Below are 22,574 nucleotides of genomic sequence, written 5' to 3'. Positions count from 1 at the left end.
TGTGGGCCTCATCCATGTCCAATCACAAAATATTAATACCTATAGTCCATACAACAATAACCAGCTAACCTGTATTTCCTGTCGGGCCAGATCTGATTCGTCACTCAAAGGTTCTGTAGCAAAAAAATTAGCTACATAGGGTTTCATAAGAAAAAAGCTCAAGTGACTTTTATTATGGTATATATAACATTCACTTTTTTGTTTTTAAGATCCAAGAAAACATTCTTGGCCAAAATCTAGGGGAAGTTACTGCCACTTTGTTCTATATAAGGAAAACAAAGACACCATGGATGCTATTAATGTACTTTCCAAATATTTAAGGTTAGTATTTTGTTCTTGTTCCTCTACAAAATCAAAGCATTAGCAGTGGTTTTTTTGTTTTGTTTTGTTTTTAATTCCATGCTAATGGAAAAAAAGCATAAGCAGTGGACAGTAAATGTGCCTACCAGGATAGTTTTCTTAGGCAATAGGTGAATTAATTTTTTTAAGTCCCATGCCAATAATTCAAGAAGAAAATTCTGAAAGTAAATAATTCACGTATTGAAAGTTACAATTCATCAGATGAAAATAAAAATTATCTTGCTCCCAAAAACCACAGTTTGATGTGGTTGCAGGGGTTGGCTTTACCAAACTGGGAGCTCTCAATACCTGGAGACTAACTAGATAGAAAACCTGGAAACCAGTCAGATTTTTCTAGAGAGTACAAATGTAGGAGAGATTGTGCTCTGTAAGGATGGGACAAGTGCCAAAGTTTTCTTTGTTTTACTTTGTTTTTAATAGAATGGCTGTAGGCACCACAACAAATCTGTATGCTGTGGAAATTTACCTCAGTTTAAACATGATAGCACAGTTTTATGTAATCTGGTGAATTGTTAATGATCAATGGAAGTACACCATTTGCCTTTTTTTACTGGCTAGCCAAGTCTTTTAACAGCATCGGTTACTAATAACCCCAGTGTTCTAAATTAAGCACTGCTAAGAAGTTTTCCTTTTCCTCTATTATTATTTTAAATGTACTTATTTTGAAACTTAACTATGAGAAATATGATTTCCTTTGATATGTGACTTTGGGTTGTTCATTTCTGTTTTATCAGAGTCAAGCCAAACATCTTCTCCTATATGGGAACCAAAGATAAAAGGGCTATAACAGTTCAGGAGATTGCTGTTCTTAAGTAAGTAATGAGTACTTGTCAGGGTTTCTACTGAAAAAATCCTAGCTCAGAATAGTAATTCTGAGTTCACAAGTTTACTTTATGGGACTTACATCTTCCCTTCTTATAATAAGCAATTCTGTAACATATATTTGTAAGTAAATCTTGGTGTGCATCTCTGATAAATTCATTTAAAATAAATTAGCAATGGCATTATTGACTAAAAGGAAATATGAACTGCTAATGGGGTTTTTTAAAATAACTGTATTTATTTATTTATTTTTAATGTGGTGCTGAGGATGGAACCCAGTGCCTCACATGTGCTTGGCAAGTGCTCTACCACTGAGCCACAACCCCAGCCTTGCTAATGGTTTTTAATAGCCAAGCCTAATTGCCCTGAAGAAAGGCAGCACCAATTTACCACCACCTTTATTCTAATGCCTCCCCAGCACAGTATTATAATGGGGGTTGGGGAGTCTCTTATTGATTTGAGAGTTTTAAAAAAAAGGCATCTCATTTTATTTTGCATTTTATGATGTAAAGTACTTGAATATTTAAAATTGAAGACATTTCTTGTCTTGGTCAACCAGCAGGTGTCATACTTGATCAGGATATTGTTCTGCCCTCAAAGAATTATGCTGCCTTTATCATTTTCCTGTTGACTTCATAAAAAAAAAAACATATTAGACACCTAAATTTTGGCCTTTTGAAAGCACATAACACTTATCGCACGGATACAGGCTACACCCTTAGATTGCTTAATGGATCTGTGGGGCCAGGCAGATTGACCTTTCCCGTGAGAACTGGTGAACAGAATAAATCCACTCTGCCACACAAGGATTTTAATTATTGCTGAATTGATCAGTCCTAGGGATAAGCAGCATTTCTTTTCAGCTTCATGTAACTCTAAAGCCTCCTAGTAATTTCAACAGGATCTCAAGCAGGAACAGCATTATGCAGAGTGATTTGTTTCTTTTCCTGCCTGCTCTTGCCAGTCTCCTTTCTGAGCTTGGGCCGATACTTCCCTAGCTTTGTTAACAAATGTTTTTGTGTAACATGTCAGTTAAGTTGGCTCCTACTATTTAAAAACAAGATTGTCATACTCTAGTCATTTAATTTGCAGGAAATTTATAATCAAATTCTTTGATCTAAGATCATCAGAATTAAAATAGTGAACAGTATAATGAAAACATTGTCAACTCCACCTGTATCTTCTCAGAAAGCACTATGGCCATCAAAAATTGAGTATAAGGGCTGGAGTTGTGGTTCAGTGGTAGAGCGCTTGCATATATGAGGCCCTGGGTTTTATACTCAGTGCCACATATAAATAAATAAAATAAAAGATTCACTGACAACTAAAAAAATTTTTTTAATAAATAAATAAATAAAAATTGAGTATAGCTATGGGATTTTGCTGTACTGATGGGATTCAGTACTACTACTATTGTACTACTACTGTCTATTGTATATTAAAAAAATATTATTAAGCTATAAACAGGAATAAAGCACTGATATATGCTATAACATAAATCTTAAAAATATTACACTAAGTAAAGAAGTCAGGCACAAAAGGCCACATATAATTCATTTATATGAAATATCCCAAGGAGGGGATATTTCTATAGACAGAAAGTAGATTAATGGTTGCCAAGAGCTTCAGGGAGAGGGAATGAAGGGAATGGCAGTAACCGCTAAATAGGTGAGAGGTTTCTAAATAGGTGGAAGCTGGTGTGGCACATCTATAGCAGCTTGGGAAGCTGAGGCAGGAGGATTGCAAGTTCAAGGCCAGCCTCAGAAGTTTAGTGAGGTCCTAAGCAACCTAGTGAGACCCTGTCTTGAAATTTTTTTTTTTTTTTTTTTTGGTGGTGGTGCTGGGGATTGAACCCAGGGCCTTGTGCTTGTGAGGCAAGCACTCTACCAACTGAGCTATCTCCCCAGCCCCCTGTCTTAAAATTTAAAAGGGGTTGGGGATGTAGCTGGGGTTGGTAGATTGCCCCAGGGTTACATTTCCTGTACCAAAAAATAAGTCCATGAAAGTGTTCTAGAATTAGGTGACTCTTGCACAACATTGTGAATATACTAAGAAACCACTGAAATACATACTTTATAATGGTTTAAATGGTGAATTTTGTGTTAATTTTATTTAAATAAATTTTAAGGCTGCTATCAGGCACTATTGGGGAATAGTATCCAGATTTCTTTCTCTAGAAAACAGCCAAGTTGCCAATTGAATTCCTTTTGCTCTTGATCTGAATTGTTCTGTCAGTTCCTACAGTGGTGCTGACTGACTAAAGAGGAGTCTGTTCCTCCTGTTCCTCAACCCATTTATACTGAACCTCCGTTTTCTTTCTGGATTCTTTGGGATACATTTCCTGGATTAATTTACACCCTTGGGTTCTACTGTCATCCCCATACAGCTGAACTCTTAGCAACTGACCCACAACTGGACTATGCCTGCTTTACCCTTGTTTGAACTTGTCCTGGATTGTGTGTGGCCTTGGGATTGGACAGAGGATTGGGGGAAATGGAATACAAGACTTGCCTGTTTTCTGATTTCTCTGGCTGTCTTCCTACCTTTTCTATTAATTAATGGGGCATTAACATTTTAATTTTCCCTCAAGAAACTTGATCAGGCTGGTTCTGCATGTATCAAACCAGAAAGCAAGAGTCTAATGTATAGGATATCAAGGGATTGTATCCAGGAAATTTGAGACATTTAATAAAAGAAAGAATTCTGAGAGATCAGATGGCAAACTGGTATTACATAGATGAATTTTAAACAATTTTATTTAACTTAGAACAATATATTATATAACCAAGAAGTAGAATAAATTTATACCATTACTTTTTCCTGTAGTGTTAGAAATCGAGAAGGCTGCAGGGCAGGCTACATCTCTCTGTGGGGCTATTCCATGATAAGCTACTTTGGGACAGGACTCAGCCTTTCATGCAGGCACAGTATCTGAATTCGCATCCAGACTTTCCCCAGGTCAGTATTCCCAGGCAAAGCTGAAACATGGCTCCTTATAGCAGAAGTGAACCCAAAGACCAACACTGGAACTGCTGATAGACTCTAGATAGAGTGACGTATGTTCCTCAGCATAGTGAAGCACACACACCCTTTGTTTTGCTGATTGTCCGAGTGAGATGTCTTTTTTTTTTCTAGATATCTTTCCAAAGGAAACCTGAATTTAGAAAAAATTAAAACCTAAAGCCACTTTTTTATGCACAGTGATGTATCATATGGCTTATTTCATATGTTGAAAATTAGAAACAATTCCAGCTGATTCTTCTTACATAAAATGAACACTTAAATAAACTTAATTTGAGGAATTATTTTTCTATATTAAATTATTCCTTCTAATTAGGAAAAATCCTTTTTAGTAAGGTAGAGATTAAGGAATGCTCTGTTAACATTACAATATGTAAATGTTAAATAAAATGGCATTTCTTAGTGTTGACATGCTAGAAACATTTCATTTATAGCAGGAGGAAGATAAAGCTGACCACACTATTATTGTTGTCATTTATCATTAGTCTGGACATAGTAATGCAAACAAAGTAAAAAAGTAAGAGGTCTAAAAATTAGAAGGAAAGTGACTAATATGTAGGTTTTAGGGATGATATTGTATCTACTCAAGATTAGATTGCAAATTATACAAGATAAGAAAAATTAATACATGAATATACAACTAGAAATTTCAAAGGAAAAATAAAATCTATTACAAAGGAAAAAGAAAAGAAATCACTATGGGGCTGGGGAGATAGCTCAGTTGGTAGAGTGCTTGCCTTGCAAGCACAAAGCCCTGGGTTCGATCCCTAGCACCGCATTAAAAAAAAAAAAAAGAAAGAAAGAAATCACTAGGACCAAAGATTTTTTTGAAATTATAAGATACACTTTGAAATTATAAAAAAGCTTTGCAATACTAAAACATGAATAAAGAAACGATATAACCTGTTCTTAGATACATATAAACTTATCTTCTTACTGAAAAAACATATAAACTAACACCCCACTAATAAAATTACCAGTATAAGTTTTTTAACTAATCAAGCTGAGTATAATGTTTGTGTGGAAATGTTAAGATGCAAAACAAGGCATGAAATTCTGAAAAAAGTGACTAATAAAGGAAGATTGGCCTCACTATTAACGGATATCATAGAAATATAGCAGGTGAAGCAATTTTATATTGGCAAGTGATGAAGCAGAATAATTATAGGCCCAGATACATTCAAGGATTTAGTATGTATTCAAAGTAGCACTGAAAAATAACAGAGAAAAATCATTGTTTCATTGTTGCTGGGAAAACTGGGTTGCCTTCTGAAAAAAAAAGGAAGTTGACTACCTACCTTAGTTCTTTAAGCCAGGTAAATTCCAGGGGCATCAAAAATTTAAACATAAACATAAAACTGTGAAAGTATTCTACTAAAACCTGAGATGTTAAAAAATAATCTCTGAGCCAGGTGTGGTGACACGCCCTTGTAATCCCAGAGGCTTGAGAGGCTAAGACAGGAGGACCTCAGGTTCAAAGCCAGACTTGTTAAAGGCAAGGTGCTAGGCAATTCAGTGAGACCCTGCCTCTAAATAAAATACAAAAATTAACTTGTGATGTGGCTTACTGGTCAAGTGCTCCTGAGTTCAATCCCTGGTACACCCCCTCACACACAAAATAACAATAATTTCTGATTAGTGGAACCCTTTATGACTTAAATTCCAGAACTATTTTTTTTAAAGAATTCATGAATTTGACTTAAATTTCTCTACTTAGTCCTTATTTATAGAAGAATGCTATCAACTGTAGGATGAATGGTAAGATATAGAAAAACACTCTTCCAGTTGACACCGTGATATCCTAAGGGTGCCTAAACAGTTGGCTGGGGTAGGGGAATTATGTGAGAACAGAATTTTTACATAATTTCAAAAGTGTGCCTCTACAGATTCTAATAAAAAAACAGGGAGAAGTATCTTTACAGTTGAAAAACCTGATAAACACCATCCTAATCAAGTGATTGATTTTATCATCAGTGATGGACAAACTAAATCATTTTGTTTTGGTATTGGTGCTGGGAATTGAACTCAGAAGTGCTCTACCACTTTTTATTTTGAGACAGGGCTCACACAGTTGCCTAGGTTAGCCTCAAACTTGAATCCACATGCCTCAGCCTCCCAAGTAACTGGGATTACAGGCATGTGCACCCTGCTGAATCATTGTTTTTGACATGTCATACTGAACACATACTGAATAGGACCACAGTATCACCTAAGTAATATTTCTACCAGTATGTTTACCTGACTTTACTCATTAAAAAAACAAACAAATCCAGGGGCTGGAGAGATAGCTCAGTTGGTAGAGTGCTTGCCTTGCAAGCACAAGGCCCTAGGTTCAATCCCCAGCACCGCAAAAAAAAAAAAAAAAATTCCAAATTGAAAGACATAAAGCAGCTGACTGGATTCTTCTAAAAGCTGTCCTGAAAAACAGAAGGCTAGCTAGATCCAGCATTTGCTCCTTGGAGACCAAATAGATACCTCAACCACAATGTGTGGTCCTTGATTGGATCCTGAATTTAAGCAACTTAAAAAGCTAAACACAAACAGAACCAGCTGGATGCAGTGGTGCACAATTGTCAACCCAGCTACTCTAGAGGGTGAAGCAGGAAGATTACAAATTCCAGCTAGTCTGGGCAATTTAGCAAGACCCATTGCAAAATTTAAAATATAAAAAGGGTTGAAGATGCTTAGGAGGTTCGAGGAATGACACCAGCATCAGCTTAGCTCTGAAGAGGACCTTAGAACTAAAGGCAGTGATAGGAGCATATGCAAGAGGGAGAAAGGGTACTGCCAAGCTGAAGAGTAAATCAGGTCTCAGACGTGCTATTGTTACGATTCTCTCTAAGGATCCCAGAGAACTTCATTAAACCCTTTTGAGGGCAGCACACACACACACCTGCAGTGACCTAAGGACCACCCCTTATCCAAATCATAGCAAGAAGCTAGAAACACGGAAGAGGCAATGGGTATCTACATATTAATATTGTGAGCATAAATTGGTACAAACTCTGGAGGGCGATAGGAGTTAAATTTTAAATCTGCCCTTTTCACTTCTAGGGATTTATCCCATATAAACACCTGTATAAGTGCACAAAGAAATGTGTATGAGGATATTTGCTATTGTTTATATATAGAAACATTTGTTTGTAAATAGCAAAAGATGGGTAGCAGTTTAAATATTCTTTGAAAGAAGGGCTGGGGGTATAGTTCAGTGTTTGCCTTACATTCTCAAAGCTTTGGGTTTGATCTGCAGCACGAGGGGAAAATTACCTGCACTTGAATGTCCATTAAAGGACAATGCAGCAGCCATACTGTGCAGCTGTACAAAGATGAGGCGGCTTCAGAAGTACTGTGTGGATAAAGCAAACCTCTAAGAGGCATTCTTCAAATGCCTCAAGCAAAATGCTGAACTATTTTTTAATTTTTATTTTTCAGTTCTAGGGATTGAATACAGGGCCTTATGCAATCTAGGCAAGCATTCTACCACTGAGCTCCATCCCCAATCCAATATCTTTTTTTTTTTTTTTTTTTTTTTTTTTTTTTTTGTGGTACTGGGGATTCAAACCAGGGCCTTGTGCTTACAAGGCAACCACTCTACCAACTGAACTATATCTCCAGCCTCCAATCCAATATCTTATGTACCAAAATTTTCTTTTTAAAAGGGAGGACCTAGGTACTTGTTAACATGGGTGTGCTTACTTTGTGAAAATTTATCATCTGGACATTTGTGATTTATTTTTCTGTATACATAACATGCATATATACAAAAAAATTCTCAACAAAGAAGATAGTAGAGATACATGTTTATGTATACAGGGAAACATATAAAAAACTTTATATTGGCTGAGTGGGAAGGGGCCTTGGGGATAGAGATAGGACAAAGACTTTTCAGTACAGGGTTTTGTTTTTCTACATAGATTTCCTATTGAAGAAAATAAGGAATTTTTAATGAAATTTTTATAACAGTGTAGAAAACATTCATATTAAATGGTAGCATCAGGGTACAGATTTGTGGGAGGATACTAGCTATATATGTAACTTTAACATGTGTTTAAAAAAAGAATGGGAAGAAATTCAAAGTTAGATTGAACAGATTTTTTTTCCAGGGGATAAATCTTTGAATTTTCTCGATACTTTTTTGTGTTTTCCAAGTTTTCTGTAATATATTTACAGTATTTTTCTGATAGACAAAAATATGACTGGCCATTTTTAAAGTGTTTGATACCATTATTTATAATTACATGGGTTTGCTCTCTGCCACCATCCCTTTTCTCACATCCCCCCATGAAAAATAGAAAATTGCACAGATATTGTTTTCTTACTCAGTATATTAACTACAGAAGTATTTAAGTATATAAAATATGGACAAAGTCATGTTATTCCCATAGGAACAGGCACTGCTGTGTTGAAAGAACAATCCAGAAGGAAAAGAAAATTGTGCTGTCCCACCTTCTTCAGTGCCTGTCTTTTCCAATAGTCACAGTTGTGGTGTAGCCTTGTTTTCTGTAGTAAGGTATCTTAGATTATTTCAGTTAGACAATAATTCATGATCCTCCTTCTCTCTCTTATCTCTCTCTCTCTCCCTCTCTCTCTCTTTTTTTTTAAAGAATAACTGCACAAAGACTTGCCCACCTGAATAAATGCTTGATGAACTTTAAGCTAGGAAATTTCAGCTATCAGAAAAACCCTCTGAAACTGGGAGAGCTTCAAGGGAATCACTTCACTGTTGTTCTCAGGTAAAGAACTGAAGGTAGGAATGCTGACCAGAGGATGTTTTGCCTAATCACCTTGAGTCTGTTCATAATAGTTGTTAATCAGGTGCAAGTTAACTGGTACTAATAGGAATGGGCAAGAGGAAAGGCAGTACTGGGCCTGAGAGGACCTGAGGTAAATGCTTCTATCGTATTTGTACTGACAAATAATCTCCACCTTCCTTTTAAAGCTTAGCACAACCTTTGGAAAACCACAGTCTTCAAATACTATGTTAAAAAATAGCCTATGATTTCATTTCAGTGAGATACCTGGAAGAGGCAGATCTGCAGAAAGTAAAGTGTACTGGGGGCAGGGAGGAATGGAGAGTTATCATTTAATGGGTACAGAATTTCAGTTTTGGGAAGATGCAAAAGTTCAGGAAGTAGTAGTGGTAAAGGATACACAACATTGTAAGTGTACTCACAGCCATGGAATTATACACTTAAAAATTACTAAAATGATAAATTTACTGTTAAAAATATATTTCCACAATTAAGAGCTCTCAGGAGGGGAAGATAAAGTACAAAAGAGCAAAGGAGATATATGGAAGATGAGTCATAATCATTTATAATGCACATTCTCAAATGTGTTTGACTGTAAATATTTTACTCTGGATAATTTGGGCCCCTGCAGAAATATAACAGGAACTGATGACCAAGTACAACAAGCTATGAACTCTCTTAAGGAGATTGGATTTATTAACTACTATGGAATGCAAAGATTTGGAACTACAGCTGTCCCTACATATCAAGTTGGGAGGTTTGTATTTAATTTTGTGGCTTTTGTCTAAAGGAGGTTCCTTATAAAAAGGAAGTAAGGGGCTGGGGAGATAGCTCAGTTGGTAGAGTGCTCGCATTGCAAGCACAAGGCCCTGGGTTCGATCCCCAGCACCACACAAAAAAAAAGAAGTAAGGTTTCTGTTGGTGGTGTTTTAAATTATTTTTAGATTTCTTCATGTTTAGGGTAAATAAGCCACTGATCCACAGCCTCTTTTAATTTAATTTTTGTTCTATTTTAAGATAATGCATGCGTAAGATAAAAAAATCTAAGAGTTCAAAAGACATGACCTGGGTAGAAGGTTTTTGTGTCACCTTTGATAGCCCCCCAGGGATTCTGTTCTTATTTTTAAGAGCTAAGTCTTGCCTCAGTAAGTGACCCAGCAGTTGGGTAACTCTTACCAGAGTAGCCAGACTGAAATGGTGTGCATTATGATCTGTGTTAGCAAATGATTCCTAGTTTATTAAACTGTGACCTGCCCTTCCCCAGACCCTTTAAAGAAAGAACTTTTGGATAATAGGAAACCCTTCTAGGGTAAACTAGGGTAGAAATCACTTCATATATCTACTTTGGGAATCCTGCTAACCACCAGAGATTATGTTCCATAAAGTAATTATTCATATGAATTAAAACTATAGTTACAAATTGGAAGTGATCCAAGAGTTGATCTGCCTTATGTTTCAAGTCTTCATTTTAGAAAAGATGAAATTTAGGCTTAGAGAGGTCAACCCAAGGGCTGGGGAGATAGCTCAACTGGTAGAGTGCTTGCCTCGCAAGAACAAGGCCCTGAGTTCGATCCCCAGTACTGCAAAAAAAAAAAAGAGAGAGAGAGAGAGGTTAACCCAAGCTCATTTGTTAGATAGCTATAGTTCTGGAAATGGAGCTTCCTTGAATTCTAGTCCATTTATTTCAGCAGCTAACTATATGAAAGTGCATATTTCTTTGTGTGATTTTAGAAGCACAAAATGATAAATTCTATCATATAGTTCCTCTACCCTTTTCCCACTTAGTTCTGGTGATTGAACCCAGGGGTGCTCTACCACTAAACTATATCTCCATTCCTTTTTATTTTATTTTGAGACAGGGTCTTGCTAAGATGTTGAGACTGGTCTCAAACTTGCCAACCACCTGCCTCAACCTCCCAAGTAGTTGGGTCCTTTATCTCTTTAAAGCAGTGTTGTGAAAGATCAAAGTACGGGTTGGGAAGTCAGACTCGAGTTATCAACCTAATTCATCTGTAAAAAGGAGATAATACCAACCTTACATAGTGAAATGAAGTGAGATGTTGCTTATGCAGCATTTATTTCTACTCATAGTATATAGTAAATGCTCAGTAAATGGATACTAAAATTTTAAAATTATAGCATTTGAACATGGTATTTACCCATAGTTCCTGTTACTTGGGCAGCTAAGGTACAGGATTGCTTGAGCCCAGGAGTTCTGGGCCAGCCTGGGTTACATAGACCCTGTCTCTTAACTTTAAAAAAAAAAAAAACAAGTAAAGTTTGCTAACCACAGAAAAAATTGTTACCAAGAAGATTACTATAGTGGAAAAATATGTTTTCGACCTTGCTAATTAGCTGGGCGTGGTGGCACATGCCTATGATGCCAGCCTCAGCAAAAGCAAGGCACTAAGCATCTCAGTGAGACCTGTCTCTAAATAAGATACAAAGTAGGGCTGGGGATGTGGCTCAATGGGCAAGTGCCCCTGAGTTCAATCCCCAGTACCAAAAAAAAAAAAAAAGAAAGAAACCTGGTTATAGGACATGAGTAAAGATAATAAAGATGCTAATTGTATTATGAGATAGAACATTTAGGAAGGCTGTATCAATCTATACATTTGTAATTAATTCAGCAGAAGGAGAGCCATTATGCCCTGTAATTTTTGCATTCTAACAATAATTGATACAAATAGCTAATTAAAATGGTATCAAATTTATCCAGGATCAAAAATTACATAGCATGCTCAAAGGTCAGTACAGAGTCAATTCAAAATTCCAAACCATTTCTACAGCCTACCTCTTAAAAACACATAAAAATGATAATACACAATGATCAAGTGGATTTCATTTCAGGGATGTAAGTTTGGTTCAGCATAAGCAAATCAATAAATGTAATTCATCACTTAAACAGAATTAAGGACAAAAATCACCTGATCATCTCAATATATGCAGGGAAGACCTTTGATAAAAATCCGGCATCTATTCGTGTTAAAAACACTGGAGAAGCTAGGTATCAAAGAAACTTAACATTGTAAGAGACCATTTATGATAAACCCAAAGCCAACATCATAGTCAATGGAGAAAAACTAAAACCATTTTCTCTAACATCAGAAAGAAGACAAGGCTGTGCACTCTCACCTCTCCTTTTCAATATAGTCCTAGAAACATTAGCCAGAGCAGTAAGGCAAAAAAAGGAAATGAAAGGGATATATTGGAAAAGGAGAAGTCAAACTAGGCCTGTTTGCCCATTATATAATATTATATCTAGAAGACCCAAAAAATCCCACCAGAAGATTTCTAGAGCTTATAAATGAATTTAGCAAAGTAGTAGGATACAAGATCAGCACCCATAAATCAATAGCTTTTCTATACTCCAACACTGATTCAGCCAAGGAAGAAATCAAGAAAACCATCTCATTCACAATAACCTCAAAAAAAAAAAATTGGGGGCTGGGGATATAGCTCAGTTGGTAGAGTCCTTGCCTTGCAAGCACAAGGCCCTGGATTCAATCCCCACCACCACAAAATAAAATAAAATAAAATAAAAAACAACCTAGAGAATTAATCTAAGGAAGTAAAAGAGCTCTACAATAAAAATTATGGAACACTGAGAAAAAGAAATTGAAGACCTTAGAGGGTGGAAAGACATCCCATGTTTTTGGATGGGCAGAATCAATACTGTCAAAATGGCCATACAACCAAAAGTAATACACAGGTTCAGTGCAGTCCCCCTCAACATATCAATAACATTCTTCACAGAAGAAAAAAAATTCTTAAATTGATTTGGAAGAATAGGTGACCCACAATAACCAAAGCAATACTAAGCAAGAAAAGCAAAGCAGGAAGCATCACAAAACCTAATCTGAAATTATACTACAGAACTGTAATGACAAAAGCAGCATGGCACTGGCATCAGAATAGACATGAAGACCAATGGAACAGACACAGACATCCATGCTAAAAATATATGTTGGAGAAAAAGCAGCCTTTTCAACAAATGGTGCTGGGAAAACTGAATGTAGATAAATGAAATTAGACCCCTCTCTCTCACCCTGTACAAAACTCAAATTGAAATGGATCAAAGAACTTAGGATTTATACCAGATACTTTACAACTGTAGAAGAAAACCTAGGGTCAACACTCCCATTGTATAGGTGCAGGCACCAGCTTCCTTAATAAGCCCAACAAAGCACAAGAAATAAAACCAAGAATCAATAAGTAGGATGCCATCAAACTAAAAATCTTCTGCACAACAAAGGAAAGGATTAAAAATGAAGAGAGCCGATCACAATGGTGTAATCCCAGCACCTCAGGAGGCTGAGACAGGATGACTTCAAAGCCAGCCTCAGCAACAGCAAGGCGTTAAACTACTCAGTGAGACCCTGTCTCTAAATAAAATACAAAATAGGACTGGAGATGTCGCTCAGTGGTTGAGTACCCCTGAGTTCAAACCCTGGTACCCCTCCCCCCAAAAAAAGTGTGAAGAGAGAACCCACAGAATGGGGAAAAAATCTTGGCCAACTACTCTTTGGATAGGGAATTAATATCCAGAATATACAAAGAATTCAAAAAGCTTAATACCAAAACACACACACCAATGACCCAATCAATAACTGGGCAAAAGAACTAAACAGAATCTTCTCAAAAGAAGAAATAAATGGCCAACAAATATATGAAAAAATGTTCAACATCTCTAGCAATCAGGGAAATGCAGATCAAAACTGCAGTGAGATTTGATCTCACTCCACTCAGAAGAGCAATGACCAGAGGTATGAACAACAATACATGCTGATGAGGTTGTGGGGAAAATGGTACTCATACATTGGTGGAACTGCAGACTAGTACAACCACTCTGAAAGAACAGTATGGAGACTCCTCAAGAATCTAGAGATGGAACCACCATGTGACCCAGCTTTCCCATTCTTTACCATTTTCCCAAAGATCTAAAATTGGCATATTATAACAATACAGCCATATTAATGTTTACAGCAGCATAATTCACAATAGCTAAATTATGGAATCAACCCATATGCCCATCAATAGATGAATAGGTTAAGAAATTTTGTGTTTATTTTACCACAGTAAAATAAAACTGTGGAAGAAGGAAAAATAACTGGGTGCAGTGGCACTTCCCTATAATCCCAGTGACTCAGGAGTCTGAGGCAAGAGGGTCACAAGTTCAAGACCAACCTCAGTAATTTAGTGAGGCTCAGAGCAATTCAGCAAGACCCTATCTCTAAATAAAAAATTTGAAAGGGGAGAGTGAGAGAACTGGGGATATGGTTCAGTGGTTAAGTACCCCTGGGTTCAATCCCTAGTACCAATAAAAAAAAAGACCCTGCCTCAAAAATTAAAAAAAATAATAAAATGGACTAGGAATATAGTTCATTGGTAAAGCACCTCTGGGTTCAATCTCTAGTACCAATAAAAAAAGAGGAAGAAAAGAACAAACCATCTTTCTATATAGTATAACAGATCTGAATATGATAGCCTTTCATAAATCAGATATGTATATATTTAGTATGAAAGTTGATATCTGCACAATACATGGTAGCATCTAAAAGGTATAGAGAAGTCTTGGCAGTTAAGAATCATATTATACCAGGTGTTGGCAGTTTTTCTATGAAGGGCCAGATAGTAAACATTTTAGGCTTTGTGTGACACTCTATAGTGTTTGTTACAACCAATAAACTCTAGTGTTATAGTGTGAAAGCTGCCATAGACAATATACAGATGAATGAGCATAGCTGTTTTCCAGTAAAACTTTATTTACAAAGTCAGATGACCAACCAGATTTGACCTGCAGGTTATAATTTTATATAACACAGTTGATACTGAATAAAGGCTTTTAGCATTTAAGTCTTTCTGTTATATCTGGCAGATCAGTGCCAAGTACTGGGTTAGTATTAAATATTAAATTAAATATTGAACTACTGAAATTTGGCTAAAAGTGGGCTGGAGTGTAGCTCATTGGTAGAGCACTTGCCTCACATGCACAAGGCCCTGGGTTCAATCCTTAGCACCATAAAAGAAAAGGAGGGGTAGATTTTGCTAAAAGCCTGTCCAGCTGAGTAATTTATCATCCCAGGAGTGCATTTAAAGACTGATGTAATATGACTTGTTCCAGGACTAAGGATGGTCAACAATAAGAAATATATTAATGTAATTACAAGAAATATAACTTCTAAATCTCCAAAAATAAAGATATTTATATTTTGGCAAGAATACCAAGAAGGATTAATTGTATTTATTCCATTTGCCTAGGTAAGAAAGTATTTAACATGGAGAAATTTTTTTAGAAATTACCAACAAGTTTTGGCACTTACAAGGAATTATCTTTAATTCACATAGATATACCATGTACAATGACTTAAAGTCAACTAGATAGTATTTATACTGTTGCAACTTTTGAAACTTAAATGTTATAAGTAAGCATTATGTTCTTTATTCTCTCCTTATTTCTAAAGTTCTTTTGGCATTTACATTTGAAATCAATATCATTGTTTTTCTGCTAACATTTAGTAAAATAATATAAAGTTAGTATGATTTGTTAACTCTTCAAAGAATTGGGCATAGAAGCTTCATCTTAATGCAAGTTAAGTAAAGTAAGTACTGTTTAATTTTAGAGCTATTCTACAAAATTCCTGGACAGAAGTCATGGATTTAATACTAAAACCCCGTTCTGGAGGTAAGAATAAAATTCTTGTTAAGAACATAGATAAGGGGCTGGGATTGTAACTTAGTGATAGTGCACTTGCCTAGCACTTTTAAGTGGGTTTGATCCTTAGCACCACATAAAAATAAATAAAATAAAGGTATTATGTCCATCTGTAACTAAAAATTAAAAAATAAAAATAAATTAATGTACAATTTATTTCTTCATTTTTCACAAATTTTATATATATATTTGCAATTTTAAATTTATATCCTGATTTTAGTTCTTCAGTTCATTTAATTTATCAATGAATATATTAAGAATTAAATTCATTTCCCTTCATTCACTATTAAATCTCTGAATGTGTGGGGATCATATACTTGTGACCATTTTGTTAAGGTATGGTATTATGGAATGGCAAAACACCCTGAGAATTTTTAAAGAGTGCACAAAAATTTTCCCAAAAGTATCTTTAAAGCTCTGCTATATAAAAGGGATTTAACTAGAATTTTTTAAATTGTCAAAATAATTGTATTCGTTTTATGTATTTATTTTCGAGCTAAGGAAAAAATAAAATTATCTAAATTTAAGGAAAGTAAATCAAAACTTGACAGCACAGTGGAAAAGGAGAGGAAGAAAGAACTACCAAGTTTTTGTCTTCTGTTGAATTAGCTGTGATGATAATGAATCAATAGCTTTTGTTGTTGCCCTGGGTGGGAAATAGTATGTTGATAGAGTCGTATAATTCTGTACTTTTTTTTTTTTTTTGGTAGTTGTAGATGGACAGCATGCCTTTATTTTTTTATTTTTACGTGGTGCTAAGGATCAAAGCCAGTGCCTCACACATGCTAGGCAAGCTCTCTGCCTCTGAACAACTACCCCAACCCGTAATTCTGTACTCTTGCTCAGTTGCAGTTTTTTCCCTTTCTGGCGTCTATCCCCAGGTGAGCAGAGCTCTTCGTGGCACCTACATCACAACTAGCATTTTCTTTTTTTTCTTTTTTTTTGGGGGGGGGGTGCTGGGGATCGAACCTAGGGCCTTGTGCTTACAAGGCAAGCACTCTACCAACTGAGCTATCTCCCCAGCCCCCCAACTAGCATTTTCTAATGTTGTGTTGCCCAAGAAGCATGTTGAGTTGTGAAGGTTTATCCATTTGGATAAATAGTTATTTAAATCAATGCTTTTTTCCTCCCACAGCTGAAAAGGGGTACTTGGTAAAATGCAGGGAAGAATGGGCGAAGACCAAGGACCCAGCTGCTGCCCTCAGAAAACTACCTGTCAAAAGGTGTGTGGAAGGGCAGCTGCTTCGAGGACTTTCAAAATATGGAATGAAGAATATAGTCTCTGCATTTGGCATAGTGAGTGCGATTTGTGAAGTCAGGCAATGGCTTAAGGTGGTTTAATGCTTTTTAAACTTTATCTTGGAAGATTTTACTAAATTTTGAAAGAACAGAAACTAAAGAAGGGTCCTTTGGTGATCTCCAAGAGGTGCTTTACTGAGTGATCCTTGTTCAGACCCTGAATGGTGATAAGCAGGAGGATGTGGGCATTCTCAACAGTACTTACTAACTTCGAGGGCATAAGAAAAGTATTAATGTGGAGAACTTGATCTCCATTGGAAATTTAAGTGTTTTTTTGAGAAATTCAGAATCCATTGTACTGTCATTTCTTGATCATCATCATTAGGACTGTAAACTGCCTAAGGAAGAGAATTGGACGTAAACAGTCTAAATAATTATGTTAGTCTGGTTTCATGAGGGTGGATCGAGGGTGGGTAACATCTTGGCAAGTACAGCCTGTACTACTGATATTTTTGTATAATCCAGGACGCTTAAAGTTTAGCCCTTAAGCTTAAGCCTTCGTTACTTTCCCCCAAATATACTGGAAAAACAAAATTCTTTCTGTATGAAATTAGTTATCATTCGATCATTGTAGGTGTTCTCCTTCTGTAAAATTATGGAGGAGAAACAACTATTTACTGTATAATTAATTTGTTAGATTCCTCGAGTTCGAAGTTCAAATCTTTGGCTTAGGGTATAAATTCCATAGCGTTTGTTTTAGTTGCCTAGATGTATGTATGCATTGTGGATGTAAAATGTGAACTGCTGCCAGTGATGACTGTTAATGCCCTTTAGTTCGAGGTCTTCCATTTCTAATATTTAATGCTCTGTATTAGTCACTGCTTCTACAGGCTACTAAAAAATGAGAAATTTAAAGTATGAGTTTCTTGTACTAGAATCATCACTAAACAAACAAGGTGTTTTGAAAACTGCAGTACTTTCTATAATCAGACGGGGCTGGGGAGATAGCTCAGTCGGTAGAGTGCTTGCTTTGTAAGCACAAGGCCCTGGGTTCAATCCCCAGCACCCAAAAAAAAAAAAAAGAGTGTTAGTATAATCAGAATATCTTTTTCCTAACTATTTTTTTCCTTCCCTCCAGATACCAAGAAATAATCGTTTAATGTATATTCATAGCTATCAAAGCTATGTGTGGAATAACATGGTGAGCAAGAGGATAGAAGATTATGGGTTGAAACCTGTTCCAGGGGACCTTGTTCTTAAAGGAGGTAAAACAGCACATATCATTGTTCAAACAAGAAGTCAGGTATTTGAAATTAGTGGCTTTAAAATCTTGCCTGGCTACTAATTAAAAAGAGCAGGGCATGGTGGTGCACAGCAGAATTGCAAGCTTGGGACCACCCTCAGCAACTTAGCAAGATCCTTCTCAACAAAAGGATGGTGGTAGGGTGGCTGGGGATGTTGCACTCCTGGGTTCAATCCCCAGTACATTAAAAAAAGAGAGAGAGAGATGTTCAGTAAGTTTGAAATGGATCTCTGTTAAAAAAATATACATCTTGGGGGCTGGGGAGATAACTCAGTCGGTATATATATATATATATATATATATATATATATACACACATACATACATACACATACACATCTGGTTTAAGTAAGCATGTGACTCTCTAGGCCTCCATTTTCTCAACTAGTATATGGAATAAGATTTAAAACTGATGGCTGAAATTCCTTTCCAAAGCTTAATCTGGTCTTAGCAGATATGCAATGTTTCTACATGTGTCTCAACCTCTCAGCCAGTTTGTAGTGTTTCTTCAGATCAACACCAGACTGGAGCTAACTTACATGTGGGCCCTGATAGAATGGGCATATAGTGCATACTGAGCCCAAGCATTCATAAGACAGCACTCATGTCCTATCTGCTCTGGAGCTCCTGCTGTATGCCAGGTCTTGCCCTAAGCCCTTTATCTTCATCTTCCAGTTTAAACCTCATGGTACTACTGAAAAGCACTCTGTTTTTCATGGAGTTTAGTCTCTTGTCCAGTGTTTCACAGCTGGTTGAAAACAGAAAAGGCTGGGTTCCAAAATCAAGTTTGTTTGATTTCAAGGTCCATATTCCAAGGTCAGTAGCATACCTGACTGCCATCTATTAGCTTGTTTTTTCCCTGATGTATCACCTTTTTCCTCATGCAGTACTGCTCACATCCAATGCATTTTAATGTCCCATGTGCCACCATATTTCATCCTCTAACTACAGGCTGATTTTTACATAGTTTATTCTTTTAGGAGAGAATGCATATTTGTATGATAGCTTTGTAAAAAGTATTTGTAATGTTGCTTTAGAAGGATAAAGTAAAAGTAACTAAATAGATAGATTAATAAATACAAAGGATTAAGTAGTTGATTTTTTAAAAAAATATATTTTTAGTTGTAGATGGGCACAATGTCTTTATTTTGTTTATTTATTTTTACGTGGTGCTGAGGATTGAACCCAGTGCCTCCCACATGCTAGGCAAGTGCTCTACCACCAAGCCACAACCCCAGCCCAAGTAACTGATTTTTAAAAGTAGGCATTCCCAGATGATGAGTATGCAGCTGGAAAGTGTTTTAGAAATATTCACTGTGAATTCTACTAAATATTTTATTTTTATTTCTTAGAATAGAAAAGACAAAAGGGTATGATCAAATATGGCAAGGGTATATTTATGTATCTTTAAGCTTCCTAGGCCGCTGAACATGTAAAAGTTGCACTTTTGATTTGCTTATGTGTGTATAATTTTAGGAATTCATGAAAATAATGCTTCTTTTCTTATTGTTTATTTGTGGATTTGCAGCCACAGCCACCTATATTGAAGACAAAGATGTTAATAATTACTCCATTCATGATGTGGTAATGCCCTTGCCTGGTTTTGATGTTATCTACCCAAAGCATAAAAGTAAGTATGGGGAAAGTAGCCTAACATAATTAAGCCACTAGATTTGTTTTCATCACACTTAAAGAGATATTTAGATTTCAAACACATATAAACTGTGATTATTTATGAAGGTCTCTGAAAAGGGTTGCATTCAAATGAATAATTTAAAGAAACTAAAGCCAGGAATGGTGTTGCACATCTGTAGTCCTAGCTCTTAGGGAGGCTGAAGTGGGAAGACTGCCTCAGCCCCAAGTTTGAGACCAGCCTGGGCAACGTAGCAAGACCCCATCTCAAAAAAACAAAACAAATAAAAAGAAACTAGATGGTTACAGTAATAATAGTTGTATTATCATTATTGTTTTCATTATTTAAATTTCTGAAGTTCATTAATTCATATTAAGTATGGAAAGAGTCTGAAAAATCATTGAGATAGTAGATAGATAATTCTGCCTCAACATTGCTTTTTAGAAACTACATAAGGACCAAGGCCCAGTGGTACATGCCTGTAATCCCAATGGCTCCTGAGGCTGAGACAGGAGGATCATAAGGTTAAGGCCAGCCTCAGCAATTTTTCAAGGCCCTAAGCAACTGAGACACTGTCTCTAAATAAATAAATAAATAAATAAATAAATAAATAAATAGGGCTGGGAATGTAGCTCAGTGGAAAAGCACCTCTAGGTTAAATCCTCAGTAACAAAATAAAACAAAAGTATGTAAGGGACTGGGGATTAAGCTCATAGCATACATGAGGCCGTGGGTTTGATCCTCAGTACCGCAAAAGAAAAAAATTATGTGAAGCCAGGTGCAGTGGCACATACCTGTAATCCCAGTGATTCACGAGACTAAGGCAGGAAGATCACAAAGTTCAAGGTGAGTCTTGAATTTAGTGAGACACTGTCTCAAAATTAAAAAGGGACGGGATTGGGATGGGGAGTGTAAGCTCAGTGATAGAGCATCCCTGGGTTAAATTCCCAATTCCACACACACACAAAAAAATAATTTAAGTAACATACACTAATGATATTTAAAAAGTCAATAAATATAGAAGTTTATAAAGTAACAAGTTAGCCAGGTGTGATTGGTGATGTCTGTAATCCCAGTAACTCAGGAAGCTGAGGCCCAAGGATCGAAAGTTCAAAGCCAGCCTCAGCAGCTTAGCAAGGTCCTCAGCAACTTAGTGAGACTCTGATTCAAAACAAAAAATAAAAAGGACTGTGCTCAGTGGTAAAATGCCCCTAGGTTCAATTCTCAGTGCAAAAAAAAAAAAAAAAGAAAGGAAAACAAAGAATTCTCTACCTTTGCTTTCTATTCCCCAGAGGCTGCTAAGAATTACTTTTTTTACCTTCATAGATACCATTTGGGTAGGTGGAAATGGGAACCTTTATTATTTAGGGATTCAGAAATTGAAAAAAGAAAGCAGCTCTGACCATGGGTCCAATTTAGTGGAACTGACCCTTGAAGTTACTCCTATCCAGGACTAGTCTAGATCGGATGACTTTTTTTTTTTTTTTAATACTTTTATTTTTCGTTTTTATATTTTTATGTGGTGCGAGTATTGAACCCAGTACATCACACATGCTAGGCAAGTGCTCTACTACTGAGCTACAACCCCACCCTTGGGGTGACTGCTTATTAAAATATTTTTTCTCAGGACTGGAGTTGTGGCTCAGTGGTAGAGTACTTGCCTAGCATGTGCGAGGCACTGGGTTCAATTCTCAGCATCACATATAAATAAATGAACAAAGGCCTATCAACATCTAAAAAATATTTTTTAAAAATAGTTTTTCTCTTAAGAGACCAGAATTGGGACTGGGACTACAGCTTAGTGGCGGAGCACTTGCCTACTAGCATGTGTGAGGTACTGGGTTCCATCCTTAGCACCACATAGAAATAAACAAATAAAATAAAGGCATTCTGTTTGTCTATAACTACAAAAAAAATTTTTTTAAAGAAGAGGCCAGAATTATTTTACTTATAAATGTTATATTTCTTAAAACTTAAGTATGAATCTTTCATTTTTATGTTGATTAAAGCAACCAAATTATTGTACTCTTAATACTTATACAGGCTGACTTACTGAGGGAAAGAAGTGGATGGGAAGAAGTGAGGTGGGTAAGGGAGGGGTGTGATCTGTCTGCCCTGATCAGGAACCAAGTTAGAGCAGTACCTGGAACTAGTGGAAAGGAAGGCATATAAAATGCTAAAAGACACACTTTCCCTTTGTTTTAGTTAGGGTCCTCCAGAGAGACAGAAGCATTAGGATATGTAGAGATAAGAAAAAGGATTTATTAGAATTGGTTCATTGATTGTGGAGGCTGAGAAGTCTTACAATAGGCTCTCTACTTGCTAGAAAACCAGAAGAGGCATGGTTCAGTCTAAGTCCAAAGACTTGAAAACCAGGGAAGCCAGTGGTATAATTCTGAATCAGAGACTGAAGGGCCAAGAACCTGGGGGCTGTGATGATAGGGGTGCTGGTGCAAGTCCTAGAACCCACAGGCCTGAGAACCTGAAGTTCTGAAGTTCAAAGGTATTAAAAAAAGGGGGGGTGGTGTCCCAGCTCCAGAAGAGAGAGGAAATTATTTGCTGTTCTGCCTTTTTATTTCATCCAGGTCATGTCCATAGTGAGGGCAGGTCTTCCCCAGTCCGTCCTCTGATTCACGCCTCTCCTCAGAAACACCTTCACACACACTTGGGATAGCCCAATCAGCCTAATCAAAAGCAAAAATCACCTGGGTTTTCTTTTTAGCAGAAGGG

At 36.5% G+C, this 22,574-nt stretch overlaps 1 protein-coding gene across 2 annotated transcripts in view; it reads left to right on the top strand.

Annotated features, from left to right (window-relative positions):
- The window catches only part of Pus7 (pseudouridine synthase 7), a 45,989-nt gene that overhangs the window by 18,100 nt on the left and 5,315 nt on the right, over window positions 1-22,574 (top strand). For both annotated transcript variants that reach the window (XM_047562631.1, XM_047562632.1), the window contains 8 exons: window positions 210-321; window positions 1,095-1,172; window positions 8,808-8,936; window positions 9,586-9,711; window positions 15,578-15,639; window positions 16,805-16,965; window positions 18,047-18,173; window positions 19,740-19,841. In XM_047562631.1, coding sequence (XP_047418587.1) covers window positions 210-321; window positions 1,095-1,172; window positions 8,808-8,936; window positions 9,586-9,711; window positions 15,578-15,639; window positions 16,805-16,965; window positions 18,047-18,173; window positions 19,740-19,841 — 897 coding nt within the window. The remainder of the gene's footprint in view (window positions 1-209; window positions 322-1,094; window positions 1,173-8,807; window positions 8,937-9,585; window positions 9,712-15,577; window positions 15,640-16,804; window positions 16,966-18,046; window positions 18,174-19,739; window positions 19,842-22,574) is intronic.

This window comes from Sciurus carolinensis, chromosome 8 (genome assembly GCF_902686445.1).
Source record: "Sciurus carolinensis chromosome 8, mSciCar1.2, whole genome shotgun sequence".
Classification (NCBI taxonomy): domain Eukaryota; kingdom Metazoa; phylum Chordata; class Mammalia; order Rodentia; family Sciuridae; genus Sciurus; species Sciurus carolinensis.
Note: the sequence above shows the minus strand (reverse complement) of the source record. Positions and strands in the feature narration are given on the sequence as shown.